Here is a 14977-nt window from a genome sequence, read left to right as displayed (position 1 = left end):
AAATTTCTCAGCTCATTAAGCTTTGGTTTCTTCATTTCTAAAATGGAGAGTATAATACCATCTATCTGTGACAGAGATGGTTAGTTACCAACCCATCATCCACTCTCTGCTTTTTCTTTAGCAACGCAGCCAGGTTTTGTTTCAGACAGCAATGAGCCCAGATTAATAAACAAACGAACAAACAAACGACATTTTCCAGCCTCCTTTGAAACTACTATCACCATGTGACTAATAGCTGGCTCTTAAAATAAAGTGGTGATGTTATATGGTACTTCCAGGGAGGTTATTAAAAAGGGAGGGGAGATATGGGATTGAGTACAAATGGGCATGAGGGTTCCTTCTAGGGAAAGAGCTTTGGAACTTTTTGAAAAAGTTGAAAAACTGGATTGTAGTAATTGGTGCAAAACTCTCTAAATTTACTAAAAAAATCATTGACTTGTACCCTTAAAATGAGCAAATTTTATGGTAAATTATACCTCTATACATATTATAGAGGTATATATAAATTAATATAAAAAATTAATATTAAAAAGAGGTATTATATAAATTAATAATTATTATTATTATATACTTATAAAAGAACATTTGAAATGTTTTTAAAAATAATTTTCTAAAAAAGAAAGAAGGTGTGGTAGCCACGGTTCTAGCAACGAGATGTAAGTGGAAATGTTGTTTGGGGCTTCTGGGAACGCCTCTTAAAAGAGAATGGGGTTATAGATGAAAAGTAAATGAAAGGAGAAAAATATACCATGCCAACACGAATCAAAAGACAGCAGAAGTAGCTATACTAATTTCAGCCAGAGCAGACTTCAAAGCAAGGAAAGTTATAAGGGATAAAGAAGGGCATTATATAATGATAAAGCGGTCAATTCTCCAAAAAAGACAATCTTTTTTTGACAGTATAGTAAGCTCATATGTTTATAATCACTTCCTCTTGTGACCACATTATAATGAGACTGAAGAAACACAAAAGTGTGTAAATTCATAAAAATGAAGTGAATGTGAGGAATACATCTGCTTAGCACTTGTTTCTGTAGATTTCTGGAATCAGAAAGTATATACACTCGATGAAGTGTTGTAGAGAAGTAAGTCACACCCAGAATATGCATGAAGGTGCACAGGTCCGGAGAGGACACCAAGGAGTAAGTTGTATTATATACCCAAAGTTCTCCATCAATAATTCTAGTGTGGCCTTAATTAAGTATAAACAGAAAATCATGAATCACTACATATTTGGTAAGTGCTTACAAAATTAAAGAGAAAGTCCAACTTAAACAAATTTAAAAAGTTACTTTGCAGTACAAGAAAATTCATCAAACAAAAGAAAATTAAAAACAAATAAACAACAAAAAAAGGTAAACAAATCCTCAAACTTGAATGTATATTCTTAGAGAACATCAAGGAGAATTGCATCCATAAAACAAGAACAGAATGCAATGAAAAGGAACAGTCAGTAGAACAAGAGCCCTTAAAAATTAAAAACATAATTACCAAATATATTAACATTAGTGTTGAAAGATAAACTAAATTAAATTATCCAGAAAGTATAACAGGAACACATAAGAGAAATGAAATTAAATAAATAGCAAAGTCAACCCAAAGGGTCCAGCGTGTCAATAACCGGTATTCTAGAAAAGAGAAAACAGGGGAATACTATCAAAGTGATACTGATATTACTACTAATAGCAATTATGCTACTGATAATATTAATATTATAACTAATGATAATGGTAATAATTCCCTGCTATTTTACTTAACTGAATTCATTAATTAAATCCTCATATTAGATAAGTCACAAACCATTCCCAGTGGCCTGACGCTAGTGTGGAAGTAGCATGCCACCAGAGGCGATGCTCTCTTAGTGAAGAACATCAGAAAAAGACATAATTCTTCATGTATATGTTCCTATTAATAGAATGTCAAACTACACAAGGCAAAAACTGATTGAACTGCAGGACAAATATATGAATCCACTATCATAGTTGGAGACTCTAAAACCCCTCTGTCAGAATTGGACAGATCCAGCAGGCAGAAAATCAGTAAGGACATAACTCAGCAGTACCATCACTCAACTGGATATCATTGACATCCATAGACTACATCACCCAACAACAGCGGAATACACATTTTCCTCAAGCTCACATGTAACATACACCATGACAGACCACATTCCAGGCCAAAAAATATACCTTAACAAATGTAAAAGAATAAAAATCATACAATGTCTGTTCTCAGACCAAAATGGATCAAATAAAAATCAGTTAACAGAGAGATAGCTGGAAAATCCCCAAATACTTGGAGATTAAACAATGTACTTCTGAATAACATATGGGTCAAAGAAGAGATCTCAACAGAAATTTAGAAACTATTTTGAAGTAAATGAATATGAAAACACAACTTATCAAAATTTGTGGGATGCTGAAAGCAGTGCTTAGAAGGAAATTTATAGCATTATATGTATATATTAGAAAGGAAGAAAGATCTAAAATCAATCAGTTAGGTTTTCACCTTACAACTTAATTAAAAAATGGGGGGCCAGCCTGGTGGCTCAGGTGGTTGGAGCTCCGTGCTCCTAACTCCAAAGGCTGCCAGTTCAATTCCCACATGGGCCAGTGGGCTCTCAACCACAAGGCTGCCGGTTCGACTCTCACAAGGGATGGTGGGCTGCGCCCCCTGCAACTAAAATTGAACATGGCACCTTGAGCTGAGCTGCCGCTGAGCTCCCGGATGACTCAGTTGGTTGGAGCGCATCCTCTCAACCACAAGGTTGCTGGTTCAACTCCCGCAAGGGATGGTGGGCTGCGCCCCCTGCAACTAGAAAACGGCAACTGGACCTGCAGCTGAGCTGCGCCCGACACAACTAAGACTGAAATGACAACAACTTGAAGCTGAACGGCACCCTCCACAACTAAGATTGAAAGGACAACAACTTGACTTGGAAAAAAAAGGCCTGGAAGTACACACTGTTCCCCAATAAAGTCCTGTTCCCCTTCCCCAATAAAATCTTTTTAAAAAAAATGGGCCAAAGACCTTACCAGATATCTTACCAAAGAAGAGATACAGATTGCAAATAAGCACATGAAAAGATGCTCCACATCATGTCCTCACAGAAATGCACATTAAAACAACAATTAGATGCCACTACACACCTATTAGAATGGCCAAAATCAAGTGACAATACCAAATGTAATATATTTATTCATAATTGCCAAAACTTGGAAGCAACCAAATGTCCTTCAGTAGGTAAACGGATAAATAAACTGTGGTACCTCCAGACAATGGAATATTATTTAGCACTAAAAAGAAATGGACTATCAAGACATGAAAAGACATGGAGAACCTTAAATGCATAGTGCCCATCTGAAAGGCGATATTCTGTATGATTCCATCTATATGACATAAAAGGCACAACTATGGAAACAATAAACATTATTGGTTGTCGTAGGTTTGATGGAGTAGAGCACAGAGGATTTTTAGGGCAGTGAAAATATTTTGCATGATATTATAATAATAGATACATATCATTATACATTTTGTCTTAACTCATAGAATGGATAACACCAAGAGTGAACTATAGGGCAGCACGCTGGCTCAATTGGTTAGAGAGCGAGCTCTGAACAACAGGGTTGCCGATTTGATTCCCACATGAGCCAGTGAGCTGCGCCCTCCACAACTAGATTGAAGGCAATGAGCTGCTGCTGAGCTTCCAGAGGGGTGGCCGGATGGCTCGGTTGGTTGGAGCAGGAGCTCTCAGCAAGGCTGCCGGTTCAATTACTGCATGGGGTGGTGGGCTGCACCCCCTGCAACTGATGATGGAAAATGGCAACTGGACTCGGAGCTGAGCTGCGCCCTCCACAACTAGATTGAAGGACAGCGACTTGGAGCTGGTGGGCCCTGGAGAAACACACTGTTCCCCAGTAAAAATTTAAAAAAAAAAAAAAGTGAACTCTAATGTAAACTTTGGACTTTGAGTGATTATAATGTGTCGATGTAGGTTCACCCAATTGTTACAAATGTTCCTCTCAGGTGCGGATTCAAGGTCATGACTGTTGATAATGGAGGAGGCTCTGCATGTGCTGGAGCAAGAGGTACATGGGAAACATCTGTACCTTACTCTTAATTTTGCTTCTAAAAAAGTATTTTTAAAGAGAGAGGAGAGAGGGGAGAGAGAGAGAATGAGGATGGGTTTAGCTCTTTTCTTCCCTTCCTTTAGTTGCTGGTCTACAAAACAGACAGTACACCTGGAACTCCGGCAGCCGTCTTGATGGACTATAAGGAACCCCGAGGAAGGAAGCCACGGGTTAGGAGGGTGGAGACTGGGTCCCTGAAGGCCTAGAAGCACCATTTCAAGCTACACTGTGTACCTCCAGACTTCTTTTATGTGTGAGAATCAACCTTCGTGCCACTGTAATTTCTTAGTTTTCATCTTTATATTTGACTAAATATAATCCTAACTTATACATTATCTCAAAGAGTTGTTCAGAAAATAAAATGAAAATGTGAAGATTTTTGTTTTCTGCAGAACTTGAAACAAATAGGCTTTAGGCTTCGGGATACTAGATTAGTAGAAAATAAAGAAAGTGAAGTGGAAGTCTGCCTGCTAGATGCAGGATCCCTACCGCCATTTCTTTCCTCTGTTTCCAGAATGTCATTAGGCAGGCATATGACCCACAGGCAAATGGTTGGGAGGATTCTTCTTCTAAGAAACTGAACTGCTTCTGAGAAAAGTGGCCGAGATGCTGATATTTGAGGGTCTCTCAGTGAGAAAGCTGGCTTGCTTCCCTATTCCCAGAAAAAGAGAGAGCCCACCCATTGAGAAGCCATGCCTCTGATTCTTCCACTGTCAGTTTTTTAGAGCTTCACTCTTAAACATGAAGACAGCCCACGATCATCAATAATTTAAGGAAAACTCAAAGATGAAAGTGCGTTCAGAACAAGCAAATAAACAAAATACATAAAAAGGTATCCAAGAAAGATACCCACAGAAATAATATGGGGGGGTCAGAAGAAACTAAAAAAAAAAAAAAAGATTAATATCCTCAGTTATAGATGACAATATCACACCCATGAAAAAGAAGAGGAGTCTATGAAAAAGGAACAGCCAAAATATAAGAAAGAGCTCACTCTAGGAAATTAATCATATTATAGAATTTTTGAAATTAAAATAAGTGTTGGAAGATAAAATGTAGAAAGCCTCTTAGAAAGTAGGACAGAAATTCATACAGATGCCAATAGGAGAACAAAGATAAGAAAATTAGAGAATCAGTCCAGGAGCTCCAACAACTAAGTATAATCCAGAAAAACAGAGCTAGGAAAATGAAAGGAAGGAAATGATGAAATAATCAAAATTCTCAGAATTGGAGGACACTACTCTCCTGTCTAAGAGGGCTTCCCAACCCCAATGAAACATATTAAGAAAAAGACTGACGCCAAAGCACATAACTGTGAAACTGCAGAATGCTAGGGGTAAAGACAATATCCTAAAACCTTCCACAGGAAAAAAAGCTGACATACAACATATAGGCCATAGGAATCAGAATGATATCAGACTTTTCAACAAAAAAACTAGAAGGTAGGAAAAAAGGTGTTTTTGTTTTTGTTTTTTTAAAAATTCTGTGGCAAATTGACTTTTTTTTTTTTTAAAGATTTTATTGGGGAAGGGGAACAGGACTTTATTGGGGAACAGTGTGTACTTCCGGAACTTTTCCAAGTCAAGTTGTTGTCCTTTCAGTCTTAGTTGTGGAGGATGCAGCTCAGCTCCAGGTCCAGTTGCCTGTTGTTAGTTGCAGGGGGTGCAGCCCACCATCCCTTGCGGGAGTCGGCAACCTTGTGGTTGAGAGGACGTGCTCCAACAGACTGAGCCATCCAGGAGGCAGCTCAGCTCAAGGTGCCGTGTTCAATCTTAGTTGCAGGGGGCAGAGCCCACCATCCCTTGTGGGAGTCGAGGAGTCGAACTGGCAACCTTGTGGTTGAGAGCCAGCGCTCCAACCAACTGAGCCATCTGGCCACCCAGGAGCTCAGCGGCAGCTCATTGACTTCATTCTACTTGCGGAGGGAGCAGCTCGCTGGCCCATGTGGGAATCAAACCAGCCACCCCATTGCCCAGAGCTCGCGCTCTAACCAACTGAGCCACCCGTCCGCCCCCAAATTGACTTTTAATTTAGAATTTTAGTCCCAGCAAAACATTTGTCAAATATTAATCAAGAGCAAAATCATTCTGGATACGTAAAGAAGAAAAAAACTTCCCAGGTATCTTTTCTTCAAGAGCTACTAGGAAATGTGCTCCAACAAAATAAGGAAGTAAAATTAGTAAAAGGAAGACACGTGACATGGGAAACAGATGCCAACAAAGTAAAGTTGACAGATGGAAGTCCTAAGATGATGGTGAAAAAAGCCCCAAGATGATAACATGAGCAGACCTAGAGCACACCAGTCCAGATTAGAGGAGGGTAAGGGCCTGAGAAGGAACACTCCAAGATTTAAAAAAAAAATTAATAGAGCATATCCTCACTTTTAGGATCTTCTGCCACAACTTTCTCTTAACCTTGGCGTCTGCATCTGCTTTCAATGGAGAGAAAAAGAATAAGCAGCAAACGGCATTTGTCCTTGGTATGATCACATTGGCTAACAGGATATATTAATAGGATATATGTGGGGAGCCATAATTTCCTGTTATTCTGAAGCCTTGCAAACTGGCTCAGTTGTTATCTTTACCTGCGACTGGTGGATGTTTACAAGTTGCTGAGGAATGTGGTGAGAATGGCCAGTTTCTCGGAAACAGATCACTGATGGCTATCAGGATAATTGATAGGCTATGTTATGGGATAATTGCTTTGGGGAGCTTTTAGTGATTTGTAGTGTCTATGTTAAAGTTAAAAATTTACGTTCAATGATGTAATGCATTCCACTGTTTGCTGACTAGTAGTTGTGCACATACTCTTAGGGTATATAAGTAGTGAAGGTGAATAAAGCCGGTGCTTCAGCATCACTGGAGACCGATATCGCATCTTAATTAATTGTGAGTGTCTTTATTTAATTCCCACTCCCCCTTTCAGGTTCTTCGTTGATTCGTGGCTGCTGGTCGGCCACAATTGGCGCCCAACGTGGGGCCTGAACACGGGGGAATCAGTGAGGAACACCGTACAGGTTGGGCCCAGCTCGGTTATAGAGTGTTGAAGGTACGGTGAGTAGGACACTGTCCCCTCGGTCGAATGAGTGTGTGAGTGAGTGATAGCTCCACGACTTCGTGTTACGGAGCTTGTTTGGGCCCTAATCTGAGGTTCCGGTTCTGTCATATGGCATAACGGCGATCAGAACTTCGGTTCTGCCTGGTCGGGGGTTTATTCCGATACGCCTTAGCTACGACAGATTTGGTCCCGAGAGGGGCATGGCCAGACGGGCATCTGCTTGATACATTTGAGTGAAAGAAGGGCCGAGTTAGGGAAAAGAAGAAATAGGTCACGCTATCAGCAAGGACCGTTTGAGAAGAAATAGGTCACGCTATCAGCAAGGACCTGTGTGTTAGAAAACTTAAGAAAATGGGTCACGCCAGCAGCAAGGACCTGTATGTTAGAGGACTTAAGAGATTACTTGCCGCCCGTGGCAGCAGGGTGAGCAAAGAGCAATTAGATAAATTTTTAGAATTTGTAAAGGAAGTTTGCCCATGGTTTCCAGATGAAGGTACCATCAGCTTGGAGACTTGGGAAAAGGTTGGAGAACAATTACAAGGCTATTATAGTGTCCAAGGACCTCTGCGGGTCCCTGTAGAAACATTTGGATTGTGGACTTTAATCAGAGATTGCTTAGACCTTAAAAGGGAAGGCTGTAAGTTAGAAAGAGTAAAACAGGCAGGGAATGAAGAAACCCTTCCGTTTGCCGCTTCACTGGAAGAGCTGGGAGAAAGGGAGGGGGCTGATTATGCTGAGAAAACTTTTCCATCTGCCGCCTCTCCGGAGGAAAAAGAGGAGGGGGAAGGAGTCAGATATGCAGAGGGACTTGCTAAGCATAATAAAGAGCCTGTTAGCCAAAAACCTCCAGATAAACACTGGGAAGATTTAGACCCTCAAGATCAGAAAGATTTACTGGTGGCTGCAGCTCAAGAAAGCAGACAGCTTGTAAATCCTATAGTTACACTTACAGAACAGATAAAGATGATTCAGGGACAGTTGGTCGAGCTCAAAGTTGCTGTGGGTAAAGAAAATTGTCCTCTGGGTCCCCAGATTTCTTTAAGAAATCAGTGGGATCCTCGGGGTAAAGACACCCCCCCCCCCGCCAGGATATGTTAAACCAGGATCAGATTCTGTTGTGCGCTCCCCTCTTCAATTGGCTTGCAAAGAGACTCATAAACAGGGAGAGTCTTTAAAACAATTTAGAGTATATCCTGTCTTTGACAGGCTTGACCAGACAAAAAATGTGTTTAGAAAAAGAAAACCTTCTGGCCTCAGGTCTTATTATTGCACCCGAAAAAGTACAGAGAAGTGAGCCTTATTCTTACTTGGGATTTCAGTTGTTTGCTCAGTATTTCACTCCACAAAAAATAGAGCTTAAAAAAGATCATCTTAAATCTCTTAATGATTTTCAAAAGTTGTTGGGAGATATTAATTGGCTGCGCCCTTCTTTGGGATTAACTACTGGAGATCTTAAACCACTGTTTGAAATTTTAAAAGGAGATTCTGATCCGACCTCCCCCAGGTCTCTTACTGAGCCTGCACGGAAGGCTCTCTCTAAGGTTGAGAAAGCCATTCAGCAAAAAATTCTCTTTATTTTGCCAGCAATTCTCTATCAATCATGTTACTGGCATTCCTTACAATCCCCAAGGGCAAGGGATTGTTAAACATACTCATGGCACATTAAAAGTCAATTTACAAAAAATAAAAAAAAGGGGGAGTTATATCCCCTGACGCCTCATAATTATCTGTCTCATTCTCTCTTTATTCAAAATTTTTTGACCTTGGATGCCCATGGTAAGAGTGCTGCGGAGCGCTTTTGGCATCCTTCCACTGCCACTCAGGCTTTGGTCAAATGGAAAGACCCACTTACGGGCTCTTGGCAAGGCCCAGATCCAGTCCTCATATGGGGCCGAGGGCATGTTTGTGTTTTTCCACAGAATACAGAAGGCCTTCGGTGGTTGCCAGAACGATTGGTGCAACATGTGGACCCTCTACTTGCTGATGACATTGATGACCCTCAGCAATACAGAAGAAGACCAGACGTATTGGGCCTATGTACCTGATCCACCAATCCTCCACCCTGCTGTATGGGAAGGTCCTGAGATTCCAGTTTATGTCAATGATACTCACGCCCTAGGATTGCCTTCTGATGGACACATAAAACAACATTTGGAAAGTTTTGTAAATCAGGCACTCCCTGCAGTCAGGTGACTGATTTATAAGATGGGACTAGAGACTGGTCTAAAAAATCTGTTAATGTATCTGCTTGTGTTCCTTCCCCATATACACTTTTGATTGGAAATATTAATGTACACTTTGTAGAAAATCAATTTAATGCTTCCTGTAATAATTGTTCTTTAACAAATTATATTTCTTGGGTGCCGTTAGGAACTAATGTTATGATACTTAAACAACCATCTTTTGTTATGCTTCCTGTTAATATCTCTGGACCTTGGTATACTAAAAGAAATTTGGCATGATGCTAATGTGTTTTTAGATATGTTTCGGCTTCATAATGAAATTCAAAATATGAGAGAAGCTGAACCCTTGAAATTTGATGCAGCTCAGGCTGCTTCTGAGTTTATTGATGCTCTTAGAAATGCTATGCCATCTATGCCTCATATTACCCATTCTGTTATGATGTTTCTTACACTAGGCATCTGTGTCTGTGTGATTCTGTGCCTACTCCCCATCCTCATTAAATGTTTCATCAGCAGGATGTTAGACTTGCGAGCTGACATTCATCAGCTTGAACTTAAGACAAAGCCTTAAGTCTCTCTCTCCCCCTTGTATGTATTGGGACGGGTTAGCCAATGACGGGTAAATCCTGGGAGGTCCTTCAACACCTAAGACAGGGCTTGTATTAAAAAATACAACTTCCAAAGACGGGTTAATTGATGAGACGGTCCCGGGGTGCCTAAGACAGGCACCGTCACCTTATATCTCCTGTAATATGGATTTTGCTTCAATAAAATAAAAAAGGGGGAGATGTGGGGAGCCATAATTTCCTGTTATTCTGAAGCCTTGCAAACTGGCTCAGTTGTTATCTTTGCCTGCGACTGGTGGATGTTTACAAGTTGCTGAGGAATGTGGTGAGAATGGCCAGTTTCTCGGACACAGATCACTGATGGCTATCAGGATAATTGATAGGCTATGTTATGGGATAATTGCTTTGGGGAGCTTTTAGTGATTTGTAGTGTCTATGTTAAAGTTAAAAATTTACGTTCAATGATGTAATGCATTCCACTGTTTGCTGACTAGTAGTTGTGCACATACTCTTAGGGTATATAAGTAGTGAAGGTGAATAAAGCCGGGGCTTCAGCATCACTGGAGACCGATATCGCATCTTAATTAATTGTGAGAGTCTTTATTTAATTCCCACTCCCCCTTTCAGGTTCTTCGTTGATTCGTGGCTGCTGGTCGGCCACAGATATAGATGATACATTTGAGAATATGGAAAATAATGCTGCTTAGTTTTTGATAGCTCTTAACATTCTGGAAAAAATTATCAACAGATAATGTCTTAAAAGGAAAAAATCAAGAAATACATATGTAAGCATGTTATTTAGAATAATGAATATGAAGTTCCAGAGTAGACTTGGATGGCTGCCTACGGGCTACAGGACAGCAGAATCCAGATGTGGTATGTAAGACCTCCCGATGCCCCTCTGTTCCCTCCTCATCTCTCCCTCACTCTCTAACCAGCCAGACCCAATGGCAGGCTGGTTGCCTTTAGTTCTGCAAATTGGCTTCAGCAGCTCTTTGTCCAGAGTGCCAAGTCATCCTTCCCCTCCGTCCTGCCTGGCAAACAAAAAGAACTGACCACTTCCTACTGTGTTCCCTTTTGAAGTTCTCTCTTAGGACCTATGCAACTTGTTACATGTTACCTATTTACATATCGTTTTCCTCCTTCTCCACTATAAGAACTTTAACTTATTTATTTCTTTGTATCCTTGGTGCCTGGCATAGTAGGTCTTCAGTGAATGTTCACTGGCATCTCTGTGCCTCAGTTTTCTACTCAGTAAAATGGGAGTGATGTCATTTAATAGGGTTTTGGTGAGCCATAAATAAAGTGGGCATGTTGTCTGTCTGATGGTATCTCCCCCATTCTGCCCCATGTCACAGGGACACTCAGGTCTGGCTCATCGTAGCACTGCTTCTTCCTGACACAGTGTTGGTACAGACAGGATGTGTGGGGCCATGACCCAAGCAGAGCCATCAGAGACTTTTGTGAGGTTTGGTGGATGGAGTTCTTTTAGGTCACGTGCGGCAAGGTTTGGGGCTGTCCGTGGCCTGTTTCTTTCTCTAAGAACAGAGGCAGCTTGAAAAACAACCCAGTACACAGAGGAAAAAAGGGTCAAGAGAAGGAGGAAGAGAGAACCTGAAAATATCATGGAGACCTTAGGTCCAATGTGCCTGCAGCCAACTCGTCTGGGCCTTCCCGGTTACTGAAGCCACTACATGTCCCTAAAGCTCAAGCTAGTTTGAGCTGGTTTCCTGGCATTTGCAACGAAAGGGCTCTGACTCACACAGTTCATAAAGTACAAATGCTTAGCACAGAGGAAACACAAAATCATTGGTAGCTCTGTCTACTACCATTAATAATAAAAAAATAAAATAAGAATTGAATAACACATAAAAGCAAGTGAACTTTTATGTATTCTTTTCCATGTATTAAGAATTCTTAGCTTTTTTCGTCCCTGGCTGCTTGAGCGTCGGCCGCCATCATGAACGACACAGTAACTATCCAGACCAGGAAGTTCATGACCAATGGACCAACGGACTATGTCAACGGAAACAAATGGTCACTGATGTCCTTTTCCTTAGGAAGGCCACAATACCTAAGACAGAAATTCGGGAAAAACTAGCCAAAATGTACAAGACCACACCAGATGTCTTTTTTTTTTTTTTTTTTTTTTAGGAGGGCGCAGCTCACAGTGGCCCATATGGGGATCGAACCAGCAACCTTGGTGTTATCAGCACCATGCTCTAACCAACTGACCTAACATGCCACCCCCAGATGTCATCTTTGTATTTGGATTCAGAACCCATTTTGGTGGTGGCAAGACAACTGGCTTTGGCATGATTTATGATTCCTTGGATTACGCAAAGAAAAATGAACACAAATATAGACTTGCAAGACATGGCCTGTATGAGGAAAAAAAGACCTCAAGAAAACATCAAAAGGAACACAAGAACAGAATGAAGAAAATTAGGTTACTGCAACGGCCACTGCTGGTGCTGGCAAAAAGTGAGGTGGCGATTAGAAGACAGAAGTAAAGATTCATCATTGACTTTATCTGTGGTGATTGAGCAGGTTTTTCACGAGAGGACTAATAAACTAAGAACTTTTATGTGGGGGAAACAAAAAAGAATTCTTACATTGTTCACAGCTCTACTTTTCCCATGGCCTTTTTTAAAACAAACCTTAAAAGAAACCCATTCTCCCTCTGATGGATTTCTGTAGATTTCTTTTCAGGGACTTCCTCGATGACGGTTGAAGGTTGGATGACCATGCGGTTTGCCTTTCTTCTATCTATTTCTCTCTGGTCGATATTCTTCACGTCCCTGTAGGGAAATCACAAAGACATATATGGAAAAAGACTAAAGAGGCAGCATGGTCTTTTCTCTCCTAGGTTCAAGAGAGGCAAATATTTACAAATTCATTCATTACCTCTGTCAAGAGCAGCTGACTGAAGCAGAGCTGACCACACAGCAGCAACTCAGTCACCAAGACCTTGCCGTGTGCCAGAGGTCATACCAGCCCTGGGGACACAGAGAGGAATAAGGGTGGTCCCTGAACTCAAGGAACACATGTTCAAATTAGGAAGACAGGTGAGGAAATCCACAACTTGAGAAAAAGCTGGAGTACAAGCTCTGAGGGCCAGTTAAAGTCAAGTTGGGGCTCTGCCACTTCCTGTGTGACCTTGGGCAAATGACTTCACCTCTCCATGCCAGTGTACTCAGCTCAACATGGCACACAGGTGCTTAGCACTGTGTCTAGTATACAGGAAGTGCTCAATAAGTGGCGACAGCTGCTGCTGGTGTCATTACAGGAGGTTTTCAGTGGAGTGTGTCTAGATAAGTTTGGGGTACACAATGGGGATGCTGAATTGGGTAACATACAAGCTGACTTTTGAAACGTGAGTGGACATTACTCAATGAGGAAACAGGCTCTGGTCATTCAAGGAGACAAAATAGCAATATGTGTATATATTTAAGGAAGGAAGATGCTGTCATATACTTCTCTGCTGTGGTAGGCTAGATGTAGAAAGCCTGGTATTTGAAAACTAGGATTCAGTGTGGCCGGAGCCACAATGGGAGTCTTTGAGAAAAATTGTGTTGACACAACATTCTCACGTTTGGGATCTTCTGCCACAACCTTTTCTTAACTCTTTGGAGCCTGCTTCTGCTTGCAATGGAGAGACAAAAAACCAAATGGCCCACTGTCCTTGTTATGAAAAACTTGGATGTAACTCCTTGATAATGTTTTCAATGTTGTCATTCCTTGAGATAGTGAAGCCTAAACATGTCTTAAGCTCATATTTTCCTCTAGGAAAAGCCTCTTTAGCTTGTATGACAATCCTATGTTGAAACATTTCATGGAGTTCTTCAAAAAGCATTTTGAATTGTGGGTGCTCTGCCCCCAGACAAGTTTGAGGACTCAGGACTCAGGGCTCAGGACTCACAAGAAAACGAGCTCTCCAGCAGCAGTGGACCCTGCTCCTTCATTAAGCTATAGCTCCATCTGCATGTGCAAACTCGGCTCTTCCCCCACTCGGAGCAGACACCCTGCAAAATAGCTGCAGGATTTCCTTTTCTCAGGGGGACTGCTCTAGGCCTCCCCAACTGCAAACTTTTCAAGTCCTTGTGCTGCTTTGGACCCTGCAGTGTTCATGGTACGGCGGACTTGCAGGTCTGGTCTCTACCAGCCGTCATCTGCTGGGTACTTCCTTTGAGCCAGGCACTGAGCTAGACATCTCCTTTCACCCCTACAACTACGTGAGTACTACTGTGAGTGTCCCTGCCATATAAATGGCATCCAAGCCTCCCAAGTGCTTACTGATGGACCTAATTTACACAGAGGGAGAGAGCTGTAACGGTAGCTCTGCTCTGTCCAACTTCAATGCCATTTATTGAATGCCAGTTAGTGCTCCTAACTGATGTGCTATATTAGGGAAGTGGTGACTGATGTCCCGAAAGAGCCCTAGCCCCCCAAAAAGGAAATTTCACATCAGTGTGTGTCACCTTTTGTTCTGGTTATGTCCACCATTAAAGAAAGAAAAAACTATTTAAAATGTTATAATACTATATAAAATTTATATCCTATGCTGAAACATTTCATAGAGTTCTTCAAAAAGCATTTTGAATTGTGGGTGCTCGGCCCCCAGACAAGTTTGAGGACCAGGGCTCAGAACTCACTTATATATAAAAGTAAAGAAAGTAGGATAATTAACACCATTTACTTATTATCTAGCTTCAATAGGTATCAACATAAGGTCAATCTTGACTCATCTATTACTCCTTTTGTTCCCCCACCCCCACCCCAAGTGGGTTATTTTAAAGCAAATCCTAGACACGATGTCATTTCATCCATAAATACTTCATTATTATCTCTTTAAGACATGACTCTTTTAAAAAATAACATAACTACAAAACTATTATATCTTTTTTTAAAAAAGGAACACACCAATGAAAAGAATTCCTTCATATCATCTAGAACCCAGTTATATTGAAATAAAATAAAAATCTGGTCTCTATTACTGTGGAGGTTACATTCTGATCACAAGAAAGCTGAACATGCTGTA

General features: G+C 41.1%; 1 protein-coding gene and 1 pseudogene across 1 annotated transcript in view; one reads left to right on the top strand and one right to left on the bottom strand.

Moving 5' to 3' along the window:
- FAM227A (family with sequence similarity 227 member A) overlaps nucleotides 1-14977 on the bottom strand; it is a 56135-nt gene that overhangs the window by 7083 nt on the left and 34075 nt on the right. The window contains exon 13 of the mRNA XM_033118711.1: nucleotides 12597-12737. Within this exon, the coding sequence (XP_032974602.1) occupies nucleotides 12597-12737 (141 nt within the window). The remainder of the gene's footprint in view (nucleotides 1-12596; nucleotides 12738-14977) is intronic.
- Nucleotides 11804-12548, top strand: LOC117029433 (40S ribosomal protein S24-like; annotated as a pseudogene).

The sequence above is a fragment of the Rhinolophus ferrumequinum genome, chromosome 10, assembly GCF_004115265.2.
Source record: "Rhinolophus ferrumequinum isolate MPI-CBG mRhiFer1 chromosome 10, mRhiFer1_v1.p, whole genome shotgun sequence".
Taxonomy (NCBI): domain Eukaryota; kingdom Metazoa; phylum Chordata; class Mammalia; order Chiroptera; family Rhinolophidae; genus Rhinolophus; species Rhinolophus ferrumequinum.
The sequence above is the reverse complement of the archived record's forward strand: the minus strand, read 5'-3'. Positions and strand labels throughout refer to the sequence as shown.